Source organism: Gordionus sp. m RMFG-2023, chromosome 5, assembly GCF_954871325.1.
Source record: "Gordionus sp. m RMFG-2023 chromosome 5, tfGorSpeb1-WG-v2, whole genome shotgun sequence".
Classification (NCBI taxonomy): Eukaryota; Metazoa; Nematomorpha; class Gordioida; order Chordodea; family Parachordodidae; genus Gordionus; species Gordionus sp. m RMFG-2023.
Window position 1 is genome coordinate 1314007 of NC_088779.1, and position 25677 is coordinate 1339683.

The 25677-nt window shown below is 22.9% G+C and overlaps 1 protein-coding gene across 2 annotated transcripts in view; it reads left to right on the top strand.

The window, feature by feature from the left end:
- Positions 1–2889: 2889 nt before the first annotated feature.
- LOC135929542 (uncharacterized) overlaps positions 2890–25677 on the top strand; it is a 68106-nt gene continuing 45318 nt past the window's right edge. For both annotated transcript variants that reach the window (XM_065466168.1, XM_065466169.1), the window contains exons 1-5: positions 2890–3022; positions 16059–16073; positions 16603–16623; positions 20627–20650; positions 22308–22328. In XM_065466168.1, coding sequence (XP_065322240.1) covers positions 2971–3022; positions 16059–16073; positions 16603–16623; positions 20627–20650; positions 22308–22328 — 133 coding nt within the window. In that variant the 5' untranslated portion in view covers positions 2890–2970. The remainder of the gene's footprint in view (positions 3023–16058; positions 16074–16602; positions 16624–20626; positions 20651–22307; positions 22329–25677) is intronic.

The following is a 25677-nucleotide window of genomic DNA, read 5'->3' on the forward strand; positions in this document are numbered from 1 at the left end:
TTTTTTTTCTACAGACTCGAGCAATGTGCCAAATTTTGTTGCATAACATGTGGCATTCTTGAAAAGACAATTTTCCCTTCTGTGATTTCCGTCGCAGAAGTAGGATGGATTAGGTTTTTGTAGCTCGCATTATAATTATTATATGATTTTGATTGTTTATCATTATCATTATTAACTTTTTTAATTTTATTTATAATATCAATATGTTCCTCTTCTAAATGATCGGTTTTAGTTTCATCATTTTGTATTAATTTGTATTTTTTATTGCTGTTTCTACTGCAGTAGCTATCTGAATAGCTCTATTTATGTCTATATCGTCTTCTAGTAATCTTTGTAAAATTTTTGGATTATTTATTCCGAATATAAATTTATCTCTTAATATTTAAATATTCCTCAAAATCACAAGTCGTTGCTAATTTTCGTAGATTTTGTATATAGTCTATTAATTTTTCATTATTTTGCTGATTATATTGATAAAAATTTTATCTCTACTATTATATTAGGTTTGGGATGAAAATGTTTGATTAAAATATTATGTATTTCTAATACCTCTTTGTTTCCCGGTCTATTAGGTGCACATAAATTTACCAGTATTTTGTAAGTATCACATGCTATTGTTGTTAATAACAGAGATTTTACTTGTGATGATGTTAAACTTGGTTGTGTGTTTTTAAATTCTTGAAAATAAGTTGTACCAATCTTTGTAACACGGGTTCGAATCCGATAGACTTTTTATAGACTGCGCCATTTTTTGTGATGTAATCTCATTTTAGTGTAGTAAAATATCGAAATCTTTTTATTCTTCCATTTAATATCCAAAATAAAAATCATAATATTAACATATCAATACTAAATAATGTGATTAAAAAATAAGTCAGATTTTTAAGGTTGAGTTAATTATTTTTTAAAGTTTATATAATAAAATTGAGGCCAAGTAAATTAATTTTGGCTAAAATATATATACATATATGCTTTTTTTCTTTAAACATTTTTCTTATAAATCATTTTTAAAAAATAACCGGGTCTCTCTTTATTTTGTTTATTTTTAAAAAAATTATTTATGTTTTTTTGTTTTTTAAAGGACTTTTCAGTAAAATGCTTACATGACAAACTTATGGTTTTTATATAGCAAAATAAAAATGAACTAAAATGTCTCCTAAAAGGAAATATAAATAAAAATTACAAAAAAATATTAATTGTATAATGTGGCATAGGGCAAACTTTCATATTAATGAATGACCAGTCGAGGCCATGACCATGAGTAGAACGTAAAAGGTAAAAAGTAAACTGAATGTTGTTCTCAAAAAATAGATCTCTTCAATCGGCAGGTTGGTATATGATGGATAGGACCAGATTTTTTTTACCTTCCTTCAATACTTTCAATCTTCGGAGAAAATATGAAAATATTTATACCTCAAATGGCGTGCATAAAATTAATATTTTTTTGAAATAAAATTAATAAATAGAAATCTTAAAGCTACGTCATTGATAAATTGACTCAATCTATCCGTGTTGTTTTATAATACACAGTTTTTCAGGTCGACTTTATTTTCCATATCCCTTTACCTAAGATTATATAAGAAAGATTTATAAAAATATATTTTATTGTTAAAATTTAACAGGTATTGATAATAAATAAATTTTATATTGTTCTATGCTAGACTACTAGTCAAAGAGCTATCCACTGACGCTTTTTACTTCTTAAATATTTTCCTCGCCTTACAAATTTAATAGTATTATAAGTAATGAATTTATTCTTTGTTGTGTATTAATATTTAAAATTTTATGCTGCAATATTTTTATACATTGCAAATTATTTGCTACAAAAATTATAATCATAAATTACGTAATAAATAAATTTTATTACAAAGTTGTTATGACTGCCCTTCTAAAATTGTTTAATATTAATATAATTTTCTAAAAAAAGGCAACTATAAACAAATTTATAAAATTAATTTTATAAAAGGTACAATAATAATAAATTATAGTATCAAAAGATTTAAAAAAGGGATAAAGAATGGCATGCGCTTCTTACACCCTCCAGTCTCGAGTCTAAAAAATTTATAATAAAGTATTAGTAATCAGAGTTTGTTTTAATTATTTTTATACTTCCTATAAATTTCTACTACATTTTAAAAAAATTGAGGCCGTGATAATTAATTTTGGCTAAAATATAAGGTTTCAAGCAAAAAAACAATAATAAACGGTTTGAAGTAGAGCATACTATATACATACATAATATTCTGACAATAAAATATTTGTATTTTAATACCATTTTAATAATTTGTCATTCATATCTACATTTATTTGTCATATTTATTTTTATAATTTAGACTATGTCCATAATAATTTTTTTTATATTTTAAAAACTTACACAAATGGATTATATTTGAGCGATCTATAATATGCATTTTATTAAATCCAAGCTGATATTTAAAAAAAAATAATTATAAATAACTGAAACCTTTAAATTCAATTTTAGATAGATAGCTAATGATATAATAGATTATTTAAAATTTATTTACTCCACCTAAATTAATTTAAAATGACAAATTTTAAAAAATTATGTAAAGAAATGGGATAATAATATATATTTTGTAAATAAAAACTTTTTTAAACTGATATAAGAGTCGGGCATAAAATTTGAAATCAGTTTTTCGTATTTAAGAAATATTATAATAACAAGTTTATAATGTAGTTACCCTCCGATAAAATTTTAAGTTGCCCTAATAAATTATTAAATAAAGATATCATATCTTATCGTATTTAAAAAAAGGCTTATCAAGCTTTTTCTATAAAATTTAGAAAACAAATGTAAACAAATAATATTGGATATAAAAATATAGAACTTAAAAAACATTTTATTTTTTTTTTGTATTTAAAAAAAAAAATTATTTACCTTATATTAAAATTTTTCAATTTATTAAATATATAAGCAAAAGATATCAACTTAAAATAAATTTCCAGATAATGAAAGTCTTATCATTACTCATTGTCACCCTCATCATCTGCCAATTTGATGGTAAGTAAATCTATTATTTTATTATTAAAAATAATATTAGATTTGAAGTGACCTAATATTTTTTTTATTAGTTTGCTAATTTTTCTAAATCATATTTTAAAATAAATCTTGATTGTAATCCTTCCGAACTATATTGAAAATAAAATTTTCTGATAATCAATTTAATTTAAACAATTAAAAAAAAACATATGCATTATAAATTTACTTTTTAATATAATATCCAAACTTTTAGTATAGACAAAATTTTTATAATAAAATATTATTTTATGTTGAATTCCAAAATAAAGATCTAACCCCAATCCTATTTGATCTATTTAAACATTGTATGATGATAGTAGGTACACTTAATAAAAATATAAAATTTCAACCTAACTATTTAATTTTTAATATCCTAAATAATAATTAAAATATAATTTATAAAACAACATAATAATAAAAAAGAAAAGAGAGAAGGAAACTAATTTTTTTTTTTTTGAGATTTTATTTTAGATAGAAAATTATACTTCTTTATATTTGTGCAAAATCCCAGACTGGGGCATTTGTGATAGATGATTTCTTTCACTTTAAATATTGATCGTAAAAATGAACCTTTTTGTATTCCGGAAATTCGTTTGGCATATATATATATGGGTTTTTAGACAATCCGATACATTTACGCAATTTAACATCTTATACATATTAGATATTCTATCTTTCAATGATAAAGTGTTGCCTGCATATTAAGTCTAAAGAAAACTTTGAGAGTTATTTTTTAAACTAATAAAGCATAGGGTTCTACAAAGTTGGATATTATAAAATTCCCCGATTTTGTTTATATTTATTATATGGTATATATTCTTTAGTTTTTACTTATCACATATAAAATTTTATCTGGACATGCTCATATATCTTATCGAGCATAGATAGGATCATTAAATAATATAATTCAAAAATTTAGATAAATAGAAATCTTTACGTATAAGTTTTAAATTATATTAATTATTGAATCGGAAAATATAATAGAGAGCATATTTCTTAGAAATTTATTTATAATTTTTATACGAATTTTTTTTAAAAATAAATTAGGAATAAAAAACAATATTCTAAATGTAACAACGAGTCAAAACAGCGTTTAATTTTTATTTCTAAGTAAAAAAAACGGCTCAATACAGGCATGTGTGGAAGAAAATTGATTAATATTAAGGCGTATTAAGTCATAGTTTTTTTTTCAAATTTGCACATCCATTTAGGGATTCTTCAATGATATTTATAATTTATTTGTATTTACATTTAGAGATTTTTATCATATTTTTATTAATTTTGCCTTTCTTTTTAATGTTCATGATATAGTTTTTTTATAAATTATTCTACTTTTTATATATTTATTTTTAATTTAAAAAAACAAAATTGAGAAAAATAGATAGAAAGAAAAAACAGAAAAAAAAATATTCATTTTTTGAAAAAATGTAAACAAAATAGGCACGATAAAATGTCATCGTGATAAAATTAAAAAAGTATTAATGGTTTATGACCCTCCAATCTTCTCGCAAATAATCTATCTCTTGACATAAGATCCTGATATTTTTCTACCCTGATCCCTAGAAAGCAAAAAATCTAGACAAAGCATTATAAGGAACAAAAAAAAATAGCAGAGCATCAAGTTTTAATCTTGAAAAATATTTATTTGCTTATCACTAAGCCAATAATAATATCCGCGTCGACACAATATCTCTGCCATCTTATTATGATAGTAGGGATGGACTTTTCTTCTGGATTTCTTGAGCCATGTCCATATTTATCTACTAAGATATTAATATGGGATGATCAAATTATTTCGTGATTGATTTAACAAAATTTATTTATTTTTATTAGCTTCCTTATGTAAAATATTTATTTTTAATATTTTTTTGTCACAATTATATAAACCGGGTTCGAATTTACATTTTCTAGGAAGGAAGGAGCTCTCATGAATTCCAAAATTAAGGATTTACCTAAAAACTATTTTATCAGAATTTAATGGGGGATGAGTTATATTGATTTCAAACTATTTCAATGAGGAAGTTTTATTTATTTTACTTTTTATTTGTTGAAATGATAAAGTTTTTTAATTTTTTTTTAAATGCGACCAATAAAAAACAAATAAATAGAGGGAAATCACGGGTTACGTTCACGTGATTATCTTTATCCAATTATACTTACACACCGAAGCAATTTTTTTGACGATATAACATAAAATAACAAAAATTATTACGTGTTAAATGGAAAAAAATCATCCACGATAACAAAATAATTATATAGTATAACATACAATTACAATATCATTTTCATATCAACTTAATGTTTAAATTTCATTATGATATTAATTTCAATGTAATATTCTTTTTAAACTTAATTTTCAATTTAAGTTAGATTTTATACAATTCGATTTCAACGTTCATATGAAATTATTGTGTTACAATTTATAAATTTTATGATATTTTTTATTTTATTCTCGTTATAGATACAAAAATATTATTATGACAGATAAATATATAAAATTTTTTCATCTTTCTAAAGAAATCGAATATATTTTTCAAGAAATTATACAACAAATAATATCACTGGTAAATTAGGAATATGATGAAATATTCTTAGCATTATCCATGAAATAATACATAAATAAAATATATCTAACAAATATGATATATTTGTATTTTGAATTATTTTGGTATTATTTTTAAACCAATTGATATTGTTAGATAAATATTTCGACTACTAATATTGGGGCTGAGTTATATTGATTTAAATACTCATAATATGATTTTTATATTTGTATTGATTGTAAATATTACTAATATTGTTGCAACACTATACTCGACTACATATCAATATTTCTACAAAATTAATATGTTTAAAAATAATTTAGGGTAAGGAATAGGGAATGGATGAATTTATAGTATATTGTTTTAATCGGATAACACATTTGCCCGATTTAAAAATTAAAAATGTTCAAAATATAAATATTTTTTCTTTTAAGGATTAACTCACAAGCGGGAAACTGGACATTTTATAATGCTCTCCGTTTATAAGGGCAATCATATATTTTATATGATAAATATATTTTAATATACTATACTCTATGTGTAAATAAATTATTGGAATAAATAGTTTGATACTAAGTTTTGATCAAACTAAATATTATAAAGTTTTCTGTTGATAGTAACTATCAATGCTATTAAAATTTCTTCAACATGCCAGCATAAATTGCACAAGATTATTGAAGAGATATGCTTATATCCGTCTTATCATAAGCTACACATCCTTAGTATGAAATCTATTCGATTATATGTTTTTAAGAATAGCTAATAATAATTTATTAATCGGGCAAACATGCAGAACAGCCAAAATACGAATAAAAGGACATATAAATGCGACATTATACAATCACCCAACAAGATCATACGTTGTTTGGCATACATAACCAAGATACCAAATCTTCAATCTTTGGATAAAATATGAAAATATTTAAACCTTAAATGGGGTGCATAAAATTAATGTATATGAAATAAAATTATTATATAGAATCTTAAAGGTAGGTCATTAATATTTGAATCAATTTGTCCGTTTTGTTTTATAATCCACAGTTTTTCCGGTCCACTTTATTATTCATATTCATTTACCTATGATTAGATAGATTTATAAGAAAATGTTTTATTGTTAAAATTTAACAGGTATTTGTAACAAAAATTTTTTTATTCTTCAATGGTAGCCAAAGAGCTATCCACTGACCCTTTCTACTTCTATATTTTTTCCTCGCTTTACAAATTTAATAGTATAATAATATTTAAAATTTTATGATGCAATATTTTTATACATTGTAAATTATTTATTACAAAAAAGCAACTATAAGCAAATTTATAAAATTAATTTTATAAAAGGTATAATAATAAAGTATTATACTAGAGATTAAACTGGTGAAAAAAAAATAGTATGAGCTTATTACACCCTCAGTCTCGTGTCTAAAAATTCATAATCAGGTATTATTAATTTGAGTTTTAAGTTTGAGTTAATTATATTCATATTTCCTCTAAATATCAACTATATTTTAAAAAAAATTGAGGTTGAGATAATTAAAAAGTTGTTTACATTTTTTTAACTGCATCCAAAAAAAACTAATGACATTTTTTCATGATTTTAAAGATAGAAATCACGGGTTATGTTCACATGATTAAATTTAGCCAATTATACTTATACACCAAATGCAAAATTTTAGACGATATAATATAAAATAAAATAACAAAAATTATTACGTGTAAATTAAATCATCGACGATAACAAAATAATTACATAGTTCAACGAACAAGATCATTTTCGCATATACTTCATATATAAATTTCATTACAATATTAACTTCATTTTAATATTGTTTTTAAACATAATGTTGCTAAGATGTTAGTGTTAACTCATCCGTCTTATCATAAGCTACACATCCTATGAAATTTATCCTAATATATTATCTTAAAAATAGATATTTAATTAATTTAGTAAATTTATGAATTATAAGTGAGACAAGCAGAAGGATAAGCTAAAATACGAATAAAAGGACATATAAATGCGATATTATACAATCAGCCAACAATATCAAACGTTATTTTGTTTTACATAACCAAGATAACAAACTTTAATTTTGTCAATTCATAATAACTATCCCAAAGTTTAAATTATTTCTCTAGGAATTTATTGAAATCATAAAAAATAGAATAAAATCGGTTATTGTTTTTGAATCACATTACTCTAATTATTAATTTTAATTTTCAACTTTAAATATTCAAAATTGTGATTTTTTATAAAGTAGATGGATAACAATTCTAGATACTATATTTCTATGATATTCGTGAATTGTGAATTAATCAAATAAACTAAAAAACTCTGATGAATATTCTATTTTTTCATAAATATTTTCATATTTTTTCATAAGTTAATTCATTCTATAATATCGGGGAAAGAGTAAAGCGTTTTCAAAACTCTTAAATAAAATAATAATATTTATAATATTTTCTTTATAGGATTAGATTATTTTCAGATATTGAAAGTGTTATATTATTGTAAAACAATATTTTGTTATTGTATTTTAATGTTTATATATCAGTGTTGGCGTTATTGTATTTTGTTCAATTATGACTTTTTAATTGAACTTTTTTGTGGTTTTCATTCTTTAATGTTATAGTTTAGGGCGTTATTTTTACATTGTATTTTGATCAATACTTAATAATTGGACATTATATTATATTCATTTTGAGTTTAAAAGTTAATTGTTCAAAAAGAAAAATAAATTAAATTCTTTTATATATATATAATGATATTTTTTACATAGATATAAAATAAAATTTCTTGAATAAAAATTTATTTACTTAACATCCTAAATTCAATTACTACTTATATTTATTGCCATTTCACCCAATTGCAGCAGAAAGTAACTAGTATTGTGAATTCCAGTCTAGTGCATGTTATATTAATTTTTTTTAAAAAAATTGAGAAACAAATATAGAAGGAAAAATCAAATATTAATTTTTCAGAAAATATATAAATAAATAAATAAAATCGCGTGATTATGTGTCTTCGTGATAAAGAGAAACGTAATAAAATTTCGCTAGGCGAATAATATAAATGTATTATTGGTTTATGACCTATCTTCTCTTAAATAATCTATCTATAGATAAAATATCCCTAAAATTTTTCTACCCTGATCTCTAGGAAAGCTAAAAATCTAGATAAGGAGTTATTAGGAACAAAAAAAATAGCAGAGTATCAAGTTTTAATCTCGAAAAAATATTTATATTTGCTTATTACTAAGCCAGTAATAATATCCATGCCGACACAGTACTTCTGCCTTCTTATTATGATAGTAAGTATGGGCTTTTCCTCTGGATTTCTTGAGCCATGTCTATATTTATCTACTTAGATATTAATATGGAATGATCAAATTTTGTTTGATTTTAACAAAATTTATTTATTTTTAATAGCTAAAATTTTAATTTTTAATATTATTTTGACAGCTATATAAATGGGATTCGAATTTACATTTTCTAGAAAAGAAGGGATTCTTGTAAATTCCAAATTTAAGGATTTACCTAAAACTATTTTATCAGAACTTAATAAGCGATAAGATATATTGATTCCATATGGGAATATTATTTATTTTACTTTATATTTGTCGAAATGATAAAGTTGTTTAATTTTTTTTAACTGCGTCCAAAAAAAAAACAAATAAATTCTTTATCTCATGATTTATAAGAGAGAAATCACGGGTTACGTTCACGTGATCAACTTTATCCAATTATCCTTACACACCAAAGCAATATTTTAGACGATTATAAAATAAAATAACAAAAATTTTTATGTGTTAAAGAAAGAAAAAAAATCATCCACGATAACAAAATAATTATATAGTTCAACATACAATATCATTTTCATATCAACTTCATGCTTAAATTTCATTTTAATATAACTTCAATGTAATATTACTTTTAAACCAAATTTTCTTTTAGTTAGATCATACAATTCAATTTCAACCAGGCGGGTACGCAGCGGTGGGGGGGGGGGGGGGGTGGATTAAAAATGTAGATGCCGGATATATTTTTCAAAAATATTATTGTTTATTAAGTTATATTTTATAATATTTATTCTATATTTTTCTTTTTAAATATATCTTTACATTTATTTATCACAATCATTTACTAAGTTTTTATCAATTAATTTCGATTTCAAGTTTTTCTTGGCACAATATTTATCTAGTATTTTCAAATTTCTAATGGCATAATATTTATCTATCATTTCCAAATTTCAAGTCAAATAATAATTATGGACATAAGAAATTTTTTAAACATATTGATGATGATGAAAATCCTAGCTATCTTACAAAAAAGCAAGAAAGTACAAATAATTTTATAACATTTTATAATTAGCTTAGAAAAAAGACATATACTCCTTAAAAACGATTAAAGATACCTATGCTAAACATTTTAATTAATAATAAATTTATATTCCATCCCTCTCAATATCCACAAACTATATGTGCTAATCGAAAGTTAAAATTTCAAAACAGATATTTTACTAGATAGTTATGTCTAGCATACTCTATCCAAGACAATGGAGCTTATTGCAAGATATGTGCTTAGTTTGGCCCAAGATATGCTATGCTAGTAGAAATTTAGTTAGCAGTCTTGATATATAAGTTTACGTACAAATGATTTATAGTATATTGTTTTAATCGAATCTCTGTACATAACCAAAATACCAAACCCTCAATCTTTGGAAAAAATAAGAAAATATATAAACCTTAAATGGGGTGCATATAATTAATATGTTTTTGAAATAAAATAAGTTAATGAATCTATCCGTATTGTTTTTTATTCGCAGTTTATCCGATTTTTCCACACTATATTAAGAAATATTAATAAAAAAAAGATTTATAAAAAAAAATATTTAATTTCCAAAATTTAACAGATTTTGATAATAAATATATTGTTCAATTGTAGTCTACTAGCCAAAGAGTTATACTAGACTCCTTTTTACTTCTTATTTTTTTCCCTAGATTTAAAATTAATAATATAATATGTAATGATTTATTTTCTGTTGTATAATTAAATTAGAAATTAAAAATTTAATGATGCAATATTTTTATAAATTACAAATTATTTAGTACAAATATTATAATCATAAATTAATAAATAATTAAGATATTATTTTATTACCATTACGAAGTTGTTATGACTTCTCCTCTAAATAATTTAATGTTAATATTTTTTTTTAAAAAAGCAACTATAAGCAAATTTATAAAATTCATTTTATAAAAGGTATAATAATAAAGTATTATACTAAAGATTAAAAATGTGAAAAAAATATAGGAACGTATCACACTCAGTCTCGAGTTTAAAAATTTATAAGGTATTATTAATCTGAGTTTTAAGTTTGAGTTAATTATTGTCATACTTCCTTTAAAGTTACTTATATATAAAAAAAATTGAGGCAAGATAATTAATTTTGGCAATAATATAGGTTTCAAGCAAAAAATAATAATAAATGTTTTGAAATAGAGGATACTATATACATATAAATAAAATATTTGTATTTTAAACCATTAGTAATTTGTGATTCATATCTACTTTTTTTGTTATTTATTTAAATTATTTTTAATATTTAAGCTATGCCCATAATAATTTTTTTTAAATTTTCAAAACTAACGCAAATTTATGTTTGAGTGTCCTAAAATAAGTATTTTATTAAATCCTAGCCGATGTCTAAAAAAAATTTAAATAACAAATTCTATCTGAAATATTTAAATTAAATTTTAGGTATAAAATGATAAAAACTATTTAAAATTCATTTACTCCACCTAAATTAATATTAAAAAGATCAAATTATAAAAATTATGAAAACAAAATGGGATAATATAATATTTTTTTAAATATATAATTTTGTGAAAAAAAAAATAAATTGATAATCGGATATAAAATTTGTAACAAGTTTTTCGTATAGCTATAATAGCAAGTTTATGAAAAAGGTACTCTCCAATCAAATTAAAAAATTTTTTTAATTTAATAAAGATATTCTATACCCTTAATATTTAAAAAAAAGACTTATCACGCTTTTTTCTATAAAATTTAAAAAAGATATTGTAAACAAATAATATTGGATTTAAAAATTTATAACTTAAAAAAGATATAATATTTTTTTTGTATTTAAAAAAAATTCTTTTTTCTACATACTTAAATTTAAATTCTTTTTAATTATATTAAACATTTAAGCAAAACTTAAAATAAATTTCCAGGTAATGTATAAACTACTATCATTTCTTACTGCTATTCTCTTCATCTGCAAATTTGATGGTAAGTAAATCATTTTTTTTATCATTAAAAATATTACTTGATTGGAAGTTGTCTAATTTTATTTTTATTAGTTTGCTAATTTTATAAAATCAAATATTAAAATAAATCTTATTTGTAATTCTTTTTCGAACCATTATGATATTCAAATTTTCTGATAATCAATTTAATTTATACAATTTAAAAAACTATTTGCATTTTAAATATAATTTTTAATATAAAATTATATAAATTCACCTAGATAAAATTTATTTCATTAAATATTATTTTACATTGAATCGCAAATCAAATAAAGATCTAACCCCAATCTTATTTGATTTTTTAAAAATTTGTATAATGACTGTATTTGCTTCTAATGGCCACCTTTATGCAAAAATTCAAAAATAAACTATTTAATTTTTAATATCTCAAATAATAATTTAGCCAAAATCAAATTTAAATAATAGCTCTTTAATAAATCGTCATATTAATAATAAAAAAAAGTAAACTGATTTTTTTCTTTTGAGATTTTATTTAAGATAGACATAATACTTCTTTTTATTTGTGCAAAATCCTAGACTGGGATGATCATTTGTCCTAGATTTCTTTCACTTTAAATATTAAAAATGAATCTTTTGTATTCCTAAAATTTGTTCGGCTCTTAATATTTTCGTGATATGCTACATGCCAGCATTCTTTGCTTACTAATTTATATTAAATCTTTAGGAATAATTATTTTAAAAGGGCATTACAGACTTACTCGAGCCGCCAACCTCTTAAAACAGGATTTGCTATATGCAGTTGAAGAAAATATCATTTATCAAAATTATTCTTATTGTTTTTAATGTTTATGAATCTTTATTTGTTTTTATACTGTTTAACTGCGCCTTAGAATCTTGAAATATGAAATCTTACTAGAATCAATTTTTTTTGAAATAAATAAGATGCATATATGGGATTTTAGACAATCTCATACTACCACGCAACTTATACATATTTGATAATATATCTTTCATTGAGTGTTTCCTACATATAAGTCAAATGGAAACCTTGAGAATTATCTTAAACTAATAAATCATAAATATTATTACAATTACTCATCGTTAAAATTAGTAAATGAGGAGAAAGAAAGATTTTGTTTTTATTTATTATATTGGATATACTATTTAGTTTTTACTTTTCACTAATAAAATTTTATCTGGACATGCTCATATAATAAAAATATAGAATCTTAAGGCTAAGTCATTAATATTTGAATGAATCTATCCGTTTTATTTTATAATCCAAAATTTTTCCGGTCAACTTTATTTTTCATATCCCTTTATCTGTGATTTTATTAGAAAGATATAAAAAAATATTTTATTGTTAAAATTTAACCGGTATTGATAATAAATAAATTTAATATTGTTCAATGGTTGCCAAAGAGCTATTCACTGACCCTCTCTACTTCCTACATATTTTCCTAGCTTTACAAATTTAATAGTATATATAATAAGTAATGATTTATTATTTGTTGTATAATAATATTTAAAATTTTATGATGCAATATTTTTATACATTGGAAATTATTTCTTACAAATATTATAATCATAAATTACGTAATAAATAAATATTATAATATTATTTTATTACCATTACGAAGTTGTTATGACTACTCTAAATTATTTAATATTATTTTCTAAAAAAAAGCAACTATAAGCAAATTTATAAAATTTATTTTATAATATAATAATAATATATTATAGTAATATACTAAATATTAAAAAACGGAAAAAATATTATAGCGTTTACACCCTCAGTCTCGAGTCTAAATATTTATAATCAGAGTTTTAAGTTAGAGTTAATTAATTTCTTTTTTCCTTTAAATTTCAACTATATGTAATAAAATTGAGGCTGTGATATTTAAATTTGGCTAGATTTCAATCAAAAAAAAATAATAAACGATTTGAAATAGGTGCTATATACATACATAATTCTGACTTAAAAATATTTGCATTTTATACCATAAGTAATTCGTGATTCATATCTACATTTTTTTTTGTTATTTATTTAAATTATTTTTATTATTTAAGCTATGCCCATAATAATCTTTTTTAAATTTTCAAAACTAACGCAAATTGGTTATGTTTGAGTTACCTAAAATAGGTATTTTATTAAATCCTAGCCGATGTTTAAAAAAAATTATAACAAATTATATCTGAAATATTTAAATTCAATAGTTAGAATATAATAGATTATTTTAAATTAATTTATTCCACCTAAATTGATTTAAAATAACTAAAATTTAAAAATTATGAAAAAGAAATTTTGGTCTTTGAATTCTCGACGAAGATCGGGAGTTTTCATTTAAATTGGAAAAACTAATATTACTATTGGATAATAAAGATTCTATATTAAACATTTTTTTTTATTATTTAAGAAAAATTTAAAAATTAATAAATATTTTGTTACTTATTTAAGAAAAATTTAAAAAATTAATAAAAGTCTAACACATTTTTTTATTTTTAATTAAATTTCCAACACAACGATTAATCTTGTTAATTAATTACTTGTCCATATTTAATTTCAATATGTATTAAATTAAAATAAAACTTTATTATATTTATCCCCTTTTATTGTTAGTTGATTTTTAACACTCGTTTCACTGTAATAATTCTTGTTAAATTATCCTAAATTTTTTCTTATATCCTAAATTTAATTCATTATATGAGATAAAATATTTATAATATAATATGTAATTTATTTTCATTAAAAATATATACAAAATAAATATATTGTTCATTAGGTTGTGTATATATCATTTGCATTTCTATGCTGAGCTTTCACAAAATTCTGCTTTTATTTTGTAATCTTGTTTATAAGATTCATTATATCTATTTATAAATAAATTCTCAATATCATATTTATAAATATTAAATTATTACGTCTATTGTATTATAGGATTGAAAATAAAATCTCAATATCAAATTTATAAATATTAAATTATTACAGCTATTGTATTATAAATTAGATTGAAAATTAAATTTTTTTTCTATATCTATTTATAAGCAAGTAGTCAATTTTTAAAAATTTTAAACATTAAAATAAATTTAATTTTTTGTTATAACATATCGGAAAGGAAGTCCGTGTGTAATTTTATATCATTTTTAATGAAATTGACTTTGACGGAACGGATATAAACGGATCTAACTCCAATATGAATGTAACACTTTATAAAATAGAGATTTTCTGATATTAGAAAATTAATTTCTAGAAATTAAGATTAATAAAAAGGGATAATAAAATAATGAAAATTATTTTCCTAAAAATTATATTATTTATTTATATTAACAAATTTCTGAAAAAAAACAAATTTGGTTATTATTTTTATAAAATGGATATAAAAAGATATCATAAATATAATACCTAATCAAAATAATGTAAAATAGCATTGAATAGTTTTGTTTTGATATTTTGTGGAAGAACAAAAAATTATACGATTAACAAATTAAGAGAAAAAAAAATAAGCTAAAAAATACTAAAAAAATTAATGAATTTCCATCAATGCATTTTATATTGATTCTTTCTATAAGCCAATTCGAGGATAAATAGATATAATTTTTTTTATCATGAGTAATTTAATAATACAATTATTTTAAAATTTTTAGGTTTATTATTATTAATAATATTAATTAAAAATTATCTATCTATTATTATCAAAGAGCAGGCTCAGCTAGAAATTCAAAGAGGCTTTTATTTCCAACTTTTAAAAATCGTTAAATAGTATAATTTTAGAAATTTGCCGAGCTTAGAAATAAATTTTAAATCCTATCCGATATTAAATTTTAAAATTATATCTGGACATGAAAAAAAAATACCTCCAAAATTATTTAAAAAGAAAGTATTTTTAAAAAATATGGGTGAGTTAAGTCCATGACTCTAAACGAGTCAAAAAAATTTTAGATCCATGTCGGAATAATTTGAGGTTCGAAATTAATTGAGACCAGTTTAAAAGATGTATATAAAATTAATTTATTATATTTAAAATTGGAAAATAAATTAATAGAACTCAGACTAGATACAATATAATATTTAATTTAGAACATGACTTTATCGGATTACTAAATCATAGCTCTAGTGGCTATATAGAATTTCTTAATAATCAAATAATTCTAATTTATTATTCTTGTTTTATATTATACTAATCGTATTTAATATTTAATAAATAAAAATAGTTTTAGCTGTACAAGGTAAATATATAAAACATCTAAATTATTTGATAACAAATACAATACGATTATTTTCTAACAGCTAAACATGATTTATATTTTCTTTAAAGATTTGATTTTATTCACAATATATAAAAAATGTAGAGGCTCAACTTCATCGCATTCTTATTTATTTTTATTCAAATTTGGACTCATGTTAAATACAGATTAAATAAATTGTCTAGGAGTCACTATAGTGCTAATTCTCTCTTAAAATATTTAAGGAATACCCCTCTCCTTCATAAATTTTTGTTTGATAAATAAAACATGTCTAATATTTTACTTTTACCAATTTAATACTTTTACTTCTTTTCAAACCTAAACTGAAAGTCTAGTGAAACCCAATAAACAAATACTATCTGACCTCTAATGAAGATATATAATAATTAGAAAAATTATAATATAAATATGAAGCAATTTAATATATTAATAAACAATTACACAATCGAATAAATAGATCAAAATATATATTTATCATTTTAGACGTGTTTATTAATGATTAACTTTTTAGAAAACACTTCAGTCAATTCTGGTATACAATAAAAAACATAATATTACCATGGAATATGTACATAGATATAAATATTACTATATTTTTTAAGCTTATTATCAGATTATTGCAATACAAATTTTATAACAAGAATGAACATGGGATTAAAATATAGCACTTATATTTTTTAAAGTTAACAATATACTGGATTTTTTTAAGTCCCAGGTTCAATCCTGGTAAGGAACATAAAAATATTCAGGTTTTTCTTTGATGACAGATGTGTAAGGACATATACTAGGATGAATTTCTGAGTTGGGAGGTGCCACCCAGGTCACCGATAGGCTTGGACAGCCGGGTGCTAGGATAGGTCCATCACAAAAATGAAAGATGGCCAGACCTTGTGGGACATTCAAGGATGATAGATGGAACCGATAAGAATATCATTGTATTAATGAAACATCAAAAATAATATAATACCAAAAGCAAATTTTTGAATTTTAATGTTATAATTAATTTATATAAAAAAAATATTTTTTCTAAATATGCTATGAGAGGTTAGTTATCTTGTTTAAATTATTATTTTGTATAATTTAATAACAATTTATAATAATTTTGTTTATTCAAATTCATCATATTCCAATAATATAAAAATGATCAATTATAAAATAGTATATTGAATTTTGAGAATCATTTAGTTCATGCAGTACTACTACACTATATTTTATTGAAAATATTATCTATTTTATCCTCAATCCTGATTATAAAATAATCAAATTACTAATCACAAATATGAAAGAAATTATTGCTTTAAGTCTGGCTTTATACCTTAATCGAGAAAAATACAAAATATTTCCTTTTTGAAAGTTTTTTTTCCCAGTCATCATTGATATCATCCAATATTTTTATAATTCCTTTTTCCAATTTTTATTAAAATGGAAAAGCTATCTCTCTAAATCTAATCTGATGGTCATTTGGAGATATAAATAAGATCACCCCAATCCAATCTTAATCAGCAAAATTTCTACAAAGAGACAAGAGTTCAATGCATATAATTAAGTTTGAGGATCAATATATTTAAAATATTAATCTACTCTTAATATAGAATAGTGACATAAAGAAAAATTAGACATTTTGTGTTTTTCAAAAAATTATGATTTTCAAAGATATATAAAATGATATAGGAAAATCAAAAAAAAAAATTGACAAATAAAATAAATTATAACGAGATCTAGGTTTATAATCTATCAAGCAAATTATGATTGGGAAAATTTATAAATTTTGCAATTTGGACATCATAATATATTCCAAACAATATTAAATGGTGTAAAAAAAGAAATTTTATTAAATTTAAAATTTTTTGAATATATAGTAAAGATTTAAAAATTATATATTATTTAAAAAAAAATGATTAAATAATATAAATATGACGAATTGATTTATATCCTTTCATAAATAAAAATAATAAAATTTTTTATACATTTTTCAGATATGCTAAAAATAAAAAAAAACCTTATTTGTGTGTTACATCAATGCAACGCTAGTCCTTTACAATCATATAATCTTCCTTCCTTAATTATAGTGCTGACATATTTTGTTTGCTACAGCTTTGTTTAAAATAAGGTGATGTTGAAAATTAAAAATAATACTTAATTGAGATTTTTTTATTTGATGCGATGAAAGAATCGCACCTATTTGAAAGATAATATTTAGAATTTATTATTTACTTGAAAATCAAGGCAGCATCAAAAATTAGAAATCCTATAAATTTATAGATATAATTCATTTATTAATTATTTATATTGATCTTAACTCATCGTTGATCATGAAATTATTATTATCTTTATATAAAAGATTATTATTATAGATAATTTTATAATCTATTTAAGATATTCTTTTACATTCGCTTAAGGAATAAAATATTTCTTTTGCGTTTTAATTATAAAAGCAACAAATATAACTAACATATCAGATATATTTATATTTTTATAAATATTATGATAGTACATAACATAAAATAAATCATTTTAAAAAATATTTAATTTTTTTTTAGGATTTAAAAAAATATACGTTTTAGGTTTTAAATTTGATCTTATTTTTTGGAGAAAGTTTTGCAAGTGGTTTTTAAGACTAAGATCTTTATCAAAAACTAAGACCTTTAAAAAAATTTAAAAAATTAATTTTCAAACATTTTAAACATTATCTAATTATATTCCTAAACATAAATTTATAAAAATATATTTTAATATTCTACCTTCATTCATTCGAATAAAATATTATTTAATCTTTATAACTATATTAAAAAAAATTCATACATTATATAACGATTTTAAACAAATAAATAATAAATCACGTAATTAGCTTTAACCAGTAATATAAATTTAAATCTCCAAGATACAAAATAACTTTCTCTGCCATTTTGTTAAATATACCTGAAATAAAAAATTATAACACATGTTAATATACAAATCTTTTGGTTTTTCAAAATATCAAATTTTACAATATTCAAATTTAAAAAAAGGTTTAGACAATTGTCAATTCTATTTTTTACTATAAAACTGTCTTTAAAGTTGAAAAAGATCTTCTAGATATTTTACTAAAATGTATGAATCTAATGAGGGAATTGAGTTTTTTTTAACCATTTGCAGGTATCGTATCATTCAATATTATTATCATTTCACTTTCCCATTTATTCACATGAAAACAGCCATCTCTCTAAAGCTAATATGATGTTAATTTAAATAGATAAATAAAATCACTCTGATGTTCATTAGCAATATTTCTATAAGAAATAAGGCAGGTTTAAGTTGGGTTTAATTTATCGTTCTTAAGGATCTATCGAATTTGGCTTTAAAATTTTAAAAAACTCTTAATGAGCAGTAACATGAATAAAGAGATAATTTTGCTAGAAATTATATTTTTATAAGATCCGCTGTATGAAGCGGCAAAATCGATACAAAAGTTAAACAAGCCCTATATTTTTTCTAAAAGTATGGGTACCAGTTCTCTGCTAGGACTGAAGATACCAACTAGTAAACTATCTATGTCAGATTAGCTCTAAATAATAAAGTGTAATTATCACAGCTTTATATTAAAATGAATTAACATTCTTTTGGGATAAACTTAGACAACTCAGCTCGGTAATGGATACATCGACGAAGCCATATTTCAGAGATGAACAACTAGGAAAAAATATTTATATCTATTGCATTTTTACCTTGTATTATTAATATTAATACTAATCAATAATTAATCGTGTAAAGTAGCTAATAGATTTCAGAATTGCAAATAAATTAAAATAATAAATTTATGTTGAAATTTATTTTAACTTTTTACTACGATTCTTAGCCATTTTACCTGTGTATAAGGGTTATATTGGCGAATGAATACTTCACGTAATTCATCTAATAAATGAGCCATTGGATTAAATAATTATTAATAATTTTTTATTTCTTATCTTGAAATTTTATAGTAAATTCAAATTTCCATTCATTTTACCCCATCTCCCATGAAAATTTAAATCCAGACACCTGGATAATGATAGTGATTTTTTAATTTTAAACATTCATTTTAAATAAATTAAATTTTGATTTTGACCTGGATTAAACAAATACTTAGAAGAAAATATCCCTTGAAAATAATTTTTTATTATAAATATTATATTTATTTTTTTGATAATAATTTTACAAGAAATATTTGGTTACAAAAAAATATTTATCAATCTTTTACAAGAACAATAACTATCATTTTTTCATTTAAATAAATTATATTGGGTTCTTAATAAGCATTTAAAAAATTTTATATACTTTTATAAAAAAAAATTATGGAATAATTAAAAAGTAATTAAATATTTAGGCTTATATAATTCATGAAGTTAGACATTTTAAGCTGATAATACTATATGATTTTCTTAATATTTTTTTTATTAACAATAAAAAATTTTTAAATAAGGAGAATTTAAGCCACGTCCTAGGTCGATTTATTACTAAATAGCCAAAAAAATTAAGTAACAAAATTAAGTCTTACATATATTTTTAATTTTTACTAGATCGTACACCTTTAAGAACTCTAGGTATGTATTACAATAATTATTATGTTTAATATTCATAAGATCATTTCCAGACAAAGTTTTTTCAAGGTTATTTTTGAGGCATGTTTCAAGGTATTTTTTATTTATTTTCAAACAAAATGTAAAATACTTTCAAATTATAATATATATATATCTATTCTGATATTTTATATATTTATTAAGTCAACCTTATAATAATAATTTATTTATTTATATTTGCGGGAATAATATAAACGGTTAAAATATCATGACCAAATATTTAGTTGGTCATAGGATTTCTTAATTAAGAACTTTTTCAACATCCATGAGCCCAATCTTTTTAGTGGAATTGCATCAGTGAGACACGAGACAAGAATATACTATTATTAGTGATTATATAAACATTTAGTTCACATATGTTACTTGGCATCAAGCCATTATTCTAAACAGTATAATCAAGGTTAAGATCTGCATAGTTTATTCAATCAGCGTCTATCAGTTCGCATTCCTTTTTTTAGGTATAATTAAGATGGAATGTACAAAGTATGGCGTAAATACAGTCAAATTTCCAAATTTTATAATAGAATGATTATTTACTACTTGTTAAAAATTTTGATTACCATCGATTTCCACCTTGGCTAAATACCCATTCAATAAACTCAAATGAGGGTTACAAATTTTTATAGGTTATCCTATCTATAAATCTTAAATTGGAATCAAATAATCATGAGCACCTACAATATATTTAACAGGCCTCATATCTCTTTTACAGATTTTAGCATCGCATTCTATTGCATCTGTATTTCTGGCCCGCAATTTTGTTAATACAATCAAATACTCACATTAGGATCATCAGAATTTTACACTACATTAGAACCTCCTAATATATTTTCTGACAATACAGGCAATACATTCATGAAAAGACTATAATTTGAGATTTTTTTGCATAGAATAGAAATCCGGTTTTAATATTAATAAAGACGCAATTAACAGGCAGACAACATTAATGATGATATGCTGAAGAACTCTTTTAAATATTTTGGTCGTTAAATCAATAATAAATCAGATAACCCTCTCGATGACTTTTATTAAAGATAAACAATAGAAATAGCTATCCTTGTAAATAATGTTTATTTTATTAACTCAATATCCCAAAAATCCTTCTCATTTTTTTATATTTTATAATAGATATTTTGATTTTAGGAAAATTATTGAATATTTTTATTATTGTTGTCATTTTAACTCTTTTTCTTAGCTAATAACTTTATAATAATGTATTTCATATTTATATTTATATTTAAATTAATAATTAATATTTCGATAAAATATTTGTATTATAAACTTAAAATAATTTTTTCCTTTAAATTTTTTTCATCTTTGATTTAATCTTAATAAATATTATTCTCTAGCATTATCCATAAATTCAAATGATTTCTTTCTATCATATTCATATACTTAATACACATAATTGTCCTACCAATAATCACAAAAGGAATTCATTTTTATAACTTATAAGACCGTAAGACTTTAAAACGCTATGATTATCTGATTAAGTTGATCCCTATATGTCTAATATATATTTACTAAATTTTATAAACATCAAATAAAAACAAATGATTTTTTTATTTTATCAAGAACTGTATAATTTTATAATTTTCTTAATATTTTTTTAAATAAATAGAAAGAGGGGTTGCCGATTTAGGTAAATTTTTATTTGGATTAATATGTGCATTTCAGACTTTTTATAATTCACATATTAAAATAAGTAGCATAATTTATAAGATTTCAAAATTGGAATATCATTTTTAAAAATTTTGGTTATATCTATCCAAAATCTCAATATTGGTATGAACAAATAAAATTTTAGTAATAATGAAATAAAATACTTAAAAATAATTTTATCCTACAAAAATCTCACAAAGATTAAAATTGGGATATATTAAATAGTTGACAATGGTGTATAAATAAATTTAATTCTTGCACTATGTTATCATAACTTAAAAATTTTACATACTAATACTTTAAAAAAAAATTATATATTCAAACAAATATAGTAGATTGTCTTACTAACCACCTATACTCCATTTTTCGAAGAATTTATAGATATCAATTGAACTAACTGTAATAAATCAGACCTGCTCTCTCTCTCTCTTCCAACCACACCCACATTCTTCCTTTATTAAATATTACCTCATTTCAAGCCTTCATTTTACTTTTTACTGAATCCTCTTCTATCGTTGCGTCATTTTCGATATGATTTTCAACAATTTTAAAATATCCTATTCACTAAGAGTTTATCTATCCTTTAAATATTGTTAATTTTTAACCAACAGTTTTTACCAATTTAAAATTTCTTATTGCTTTTGGAAAAGAATAGAAACCATTTTATTCAAGCGGTTCTCTAATCAAGATCTCTCATAAAAATTGTAAGATGTCCCTCCCCCCTTCAATTTACCTCTTTTACCACATAGGTTAGAACAAGGATCCTACTAAAAGCTTATTTATCATTAATAATCCATGAGCTAATCAAATTGCCTGATAGCCTTCTAGACATTGCCATCAAATTATGATATTGTTTTGTAGACTTCTATCACAAAGTAATTTTATTCATTTATCTTCAACCGCTCATATGTCATCTATAAAAATTGCAAGAAGTTGAACTTCAATTACATTGTAAAGTTAGAACATATATACATTAGGATTTGTAAGTATGTAGCAGATATTTGCGTGTGCAACTTATGAACATCACTAATTTATTATTAAGATATCTTCTCTCAGTGAACCCTTTTACCTGCTAGAAAAGTTGAAAATAATTATCATATGATTTTTCTTTGTTTATATTTTTTCTTTAAGACTCAACTCAAACTCTGTTTTACATTTACATCAAGAGGAAATCTAATTAAATAAATATGCCACCTATAGTTGTGATCACCGTTTTACTCAGTTATTGCTAGCCTTAGTATTTGATATGCATTATTTATGTTTAATATATTTTCTTCTCTTAATGCTTAACAATATAAATAAAATACAAATTTTAGAATTAATAATAAAATAGTAAATGTATATAACTGGTCTCTGATAATTAGAAATATAATGTCTCAATTTTTTTTTTAGATAGAATTGAATTTAAATATTTAAAAATTAGTATGTTAGCTCCGGAATAACTCAATAGATGTGAAAAGGAATTTAATGAATAATCTAATTATGCAAACAACCTTCTAAGGATCTATAAGTCCTAAACCAGAAATTAGCCCCGTTTATGATTGCGTCAGGCCGTTTTCTATCTGATCTAAAAGTCTTGGTGGTTCGATATAGCGGGTATTTGCCGAAGCTCAATGGTCTCTGGATCAAGGATCATTGGGTATGCCTGAAAATTTATCCTTTGTGCAATATAAAATTTGTCTTCCTTTGGTGCCTATGGGGATTCTGCAGCCAGTGGAGAAGTGTGGGAAGGTTATTATACAATGTATGCGGATTCCTATTGCGTGGATTAGCTCATTGTTTGTTAGATGGATTTAAAGATTTTTGGAATGAATGACTTCCTAAAATTTATGCTCGTATCCATTAAGTAAAGAAATGAAAAGAAAATGGTCGTTTAGGATCATGTTAGATAATATGGATTCAACGATGCATGCTACAACTGGTCTGTCTCAATCCTTCTATTGGATTCGATGATGGGACATCATCAGCAGGTGTCCTCCATGGAAGAATGGCAACATCTAAGGAAAAATCATTTTGTGAGGTTTGGGACAAGATGGTGGGTTTCGAAAGTAAACTGCCAAAAATAAAAGCAGTGAAAGCAAGATCATTGGGAGATCTAATCCCTAAACCACCACTTTTGAAAGCTTGAACCCATGCTGTTTCATTGAATTTTATATTCAAAATATTTTCGGTTAGATCTTTTATTCCATTTCCATTACTGAGAGTTATAGGATATTTAAAAATAGGCGTCGAGCGCAGCGCATAGAGTATGCAAGTAGAAATTTTTGAAGAAGAAATATGATTTATGCGAAGTATATTAAGAATAGAGTGGAGGTAGGCATTGATTGCTTTGAATCTGCCTACTAGGGAACATAGATGTGCTAGCCCCTTCTTGGAGGTAATTTTGAATTGGGGATTTTTATCGGAGGAGTTTACTTATGCAAATTCGGATATTGTAGGATAAAGAATAAGACCAACAGGGCATTCCATTTTCTTGATAATGTGCACTGCCTTATTGGCTACCAATTGAGGTTCACTAATGTTCCGTCGTCCATATACGAGATGAGAGTAAAAATGAGCATTCTGAATTAATGGTTTGAATTATATTATCGAATATAAGACAAAATAAAAAGATCCTAATGCGTCACCTTGCTGGATGCCCTTGGCTGAGAGTATTTTTCGATAGTTGAATTGCAAAATATATGGAAATTGGTAACAAGAATTTGTTGTAGCATAGAAATGATGTTTTCGCTGATTTCAAGAATGCGTTACGGGAGAGGGTGTTGAATGCTTTATCAAAATAAATTTTGCTAAGTGTTTCATTTGTGGGATTGCTCTCCAAATAAAGTAGAGTAGTATGTAAAGCGGCCTCACATCTGCTAATGATCTCTACCCATAATTGAAATGGGATGAGAAGGTGAGAGGCCTCATATTTTATTCTGAAGGCAATCGTTTTAGTAACAAGGTGGATGAGAATGCTTCCAATAAGAATGTGGAAGAAAAAGCTGGGAACATCACTATATAAGATTTGGTTGTATAAGTTTGTGATTATAAGAAGTAAAGAAGTTTGTGAGATGATCACAAAGAAAGGTTGTGTCCTGAAGGAGTATGGTTCTGATTCCATCTAGGCTGAGAGGAGTCTCGGTGTAAAGATAGAATTGCCTTCCTTACTTCGTCGGTAAAATGGGAATCACAATGAGAATAAGCTGATTGGGTGATTGGTGTTGAAGTGAAAAAGGGTTTTTCAAAAGGAGGTGAATAAATCAATATATGTGGAAGATACTGAATAACTCGAAAAATTATGCGAGATGAAAAAAATACGAAACAAAGCGAACGAATATAATTGAGAA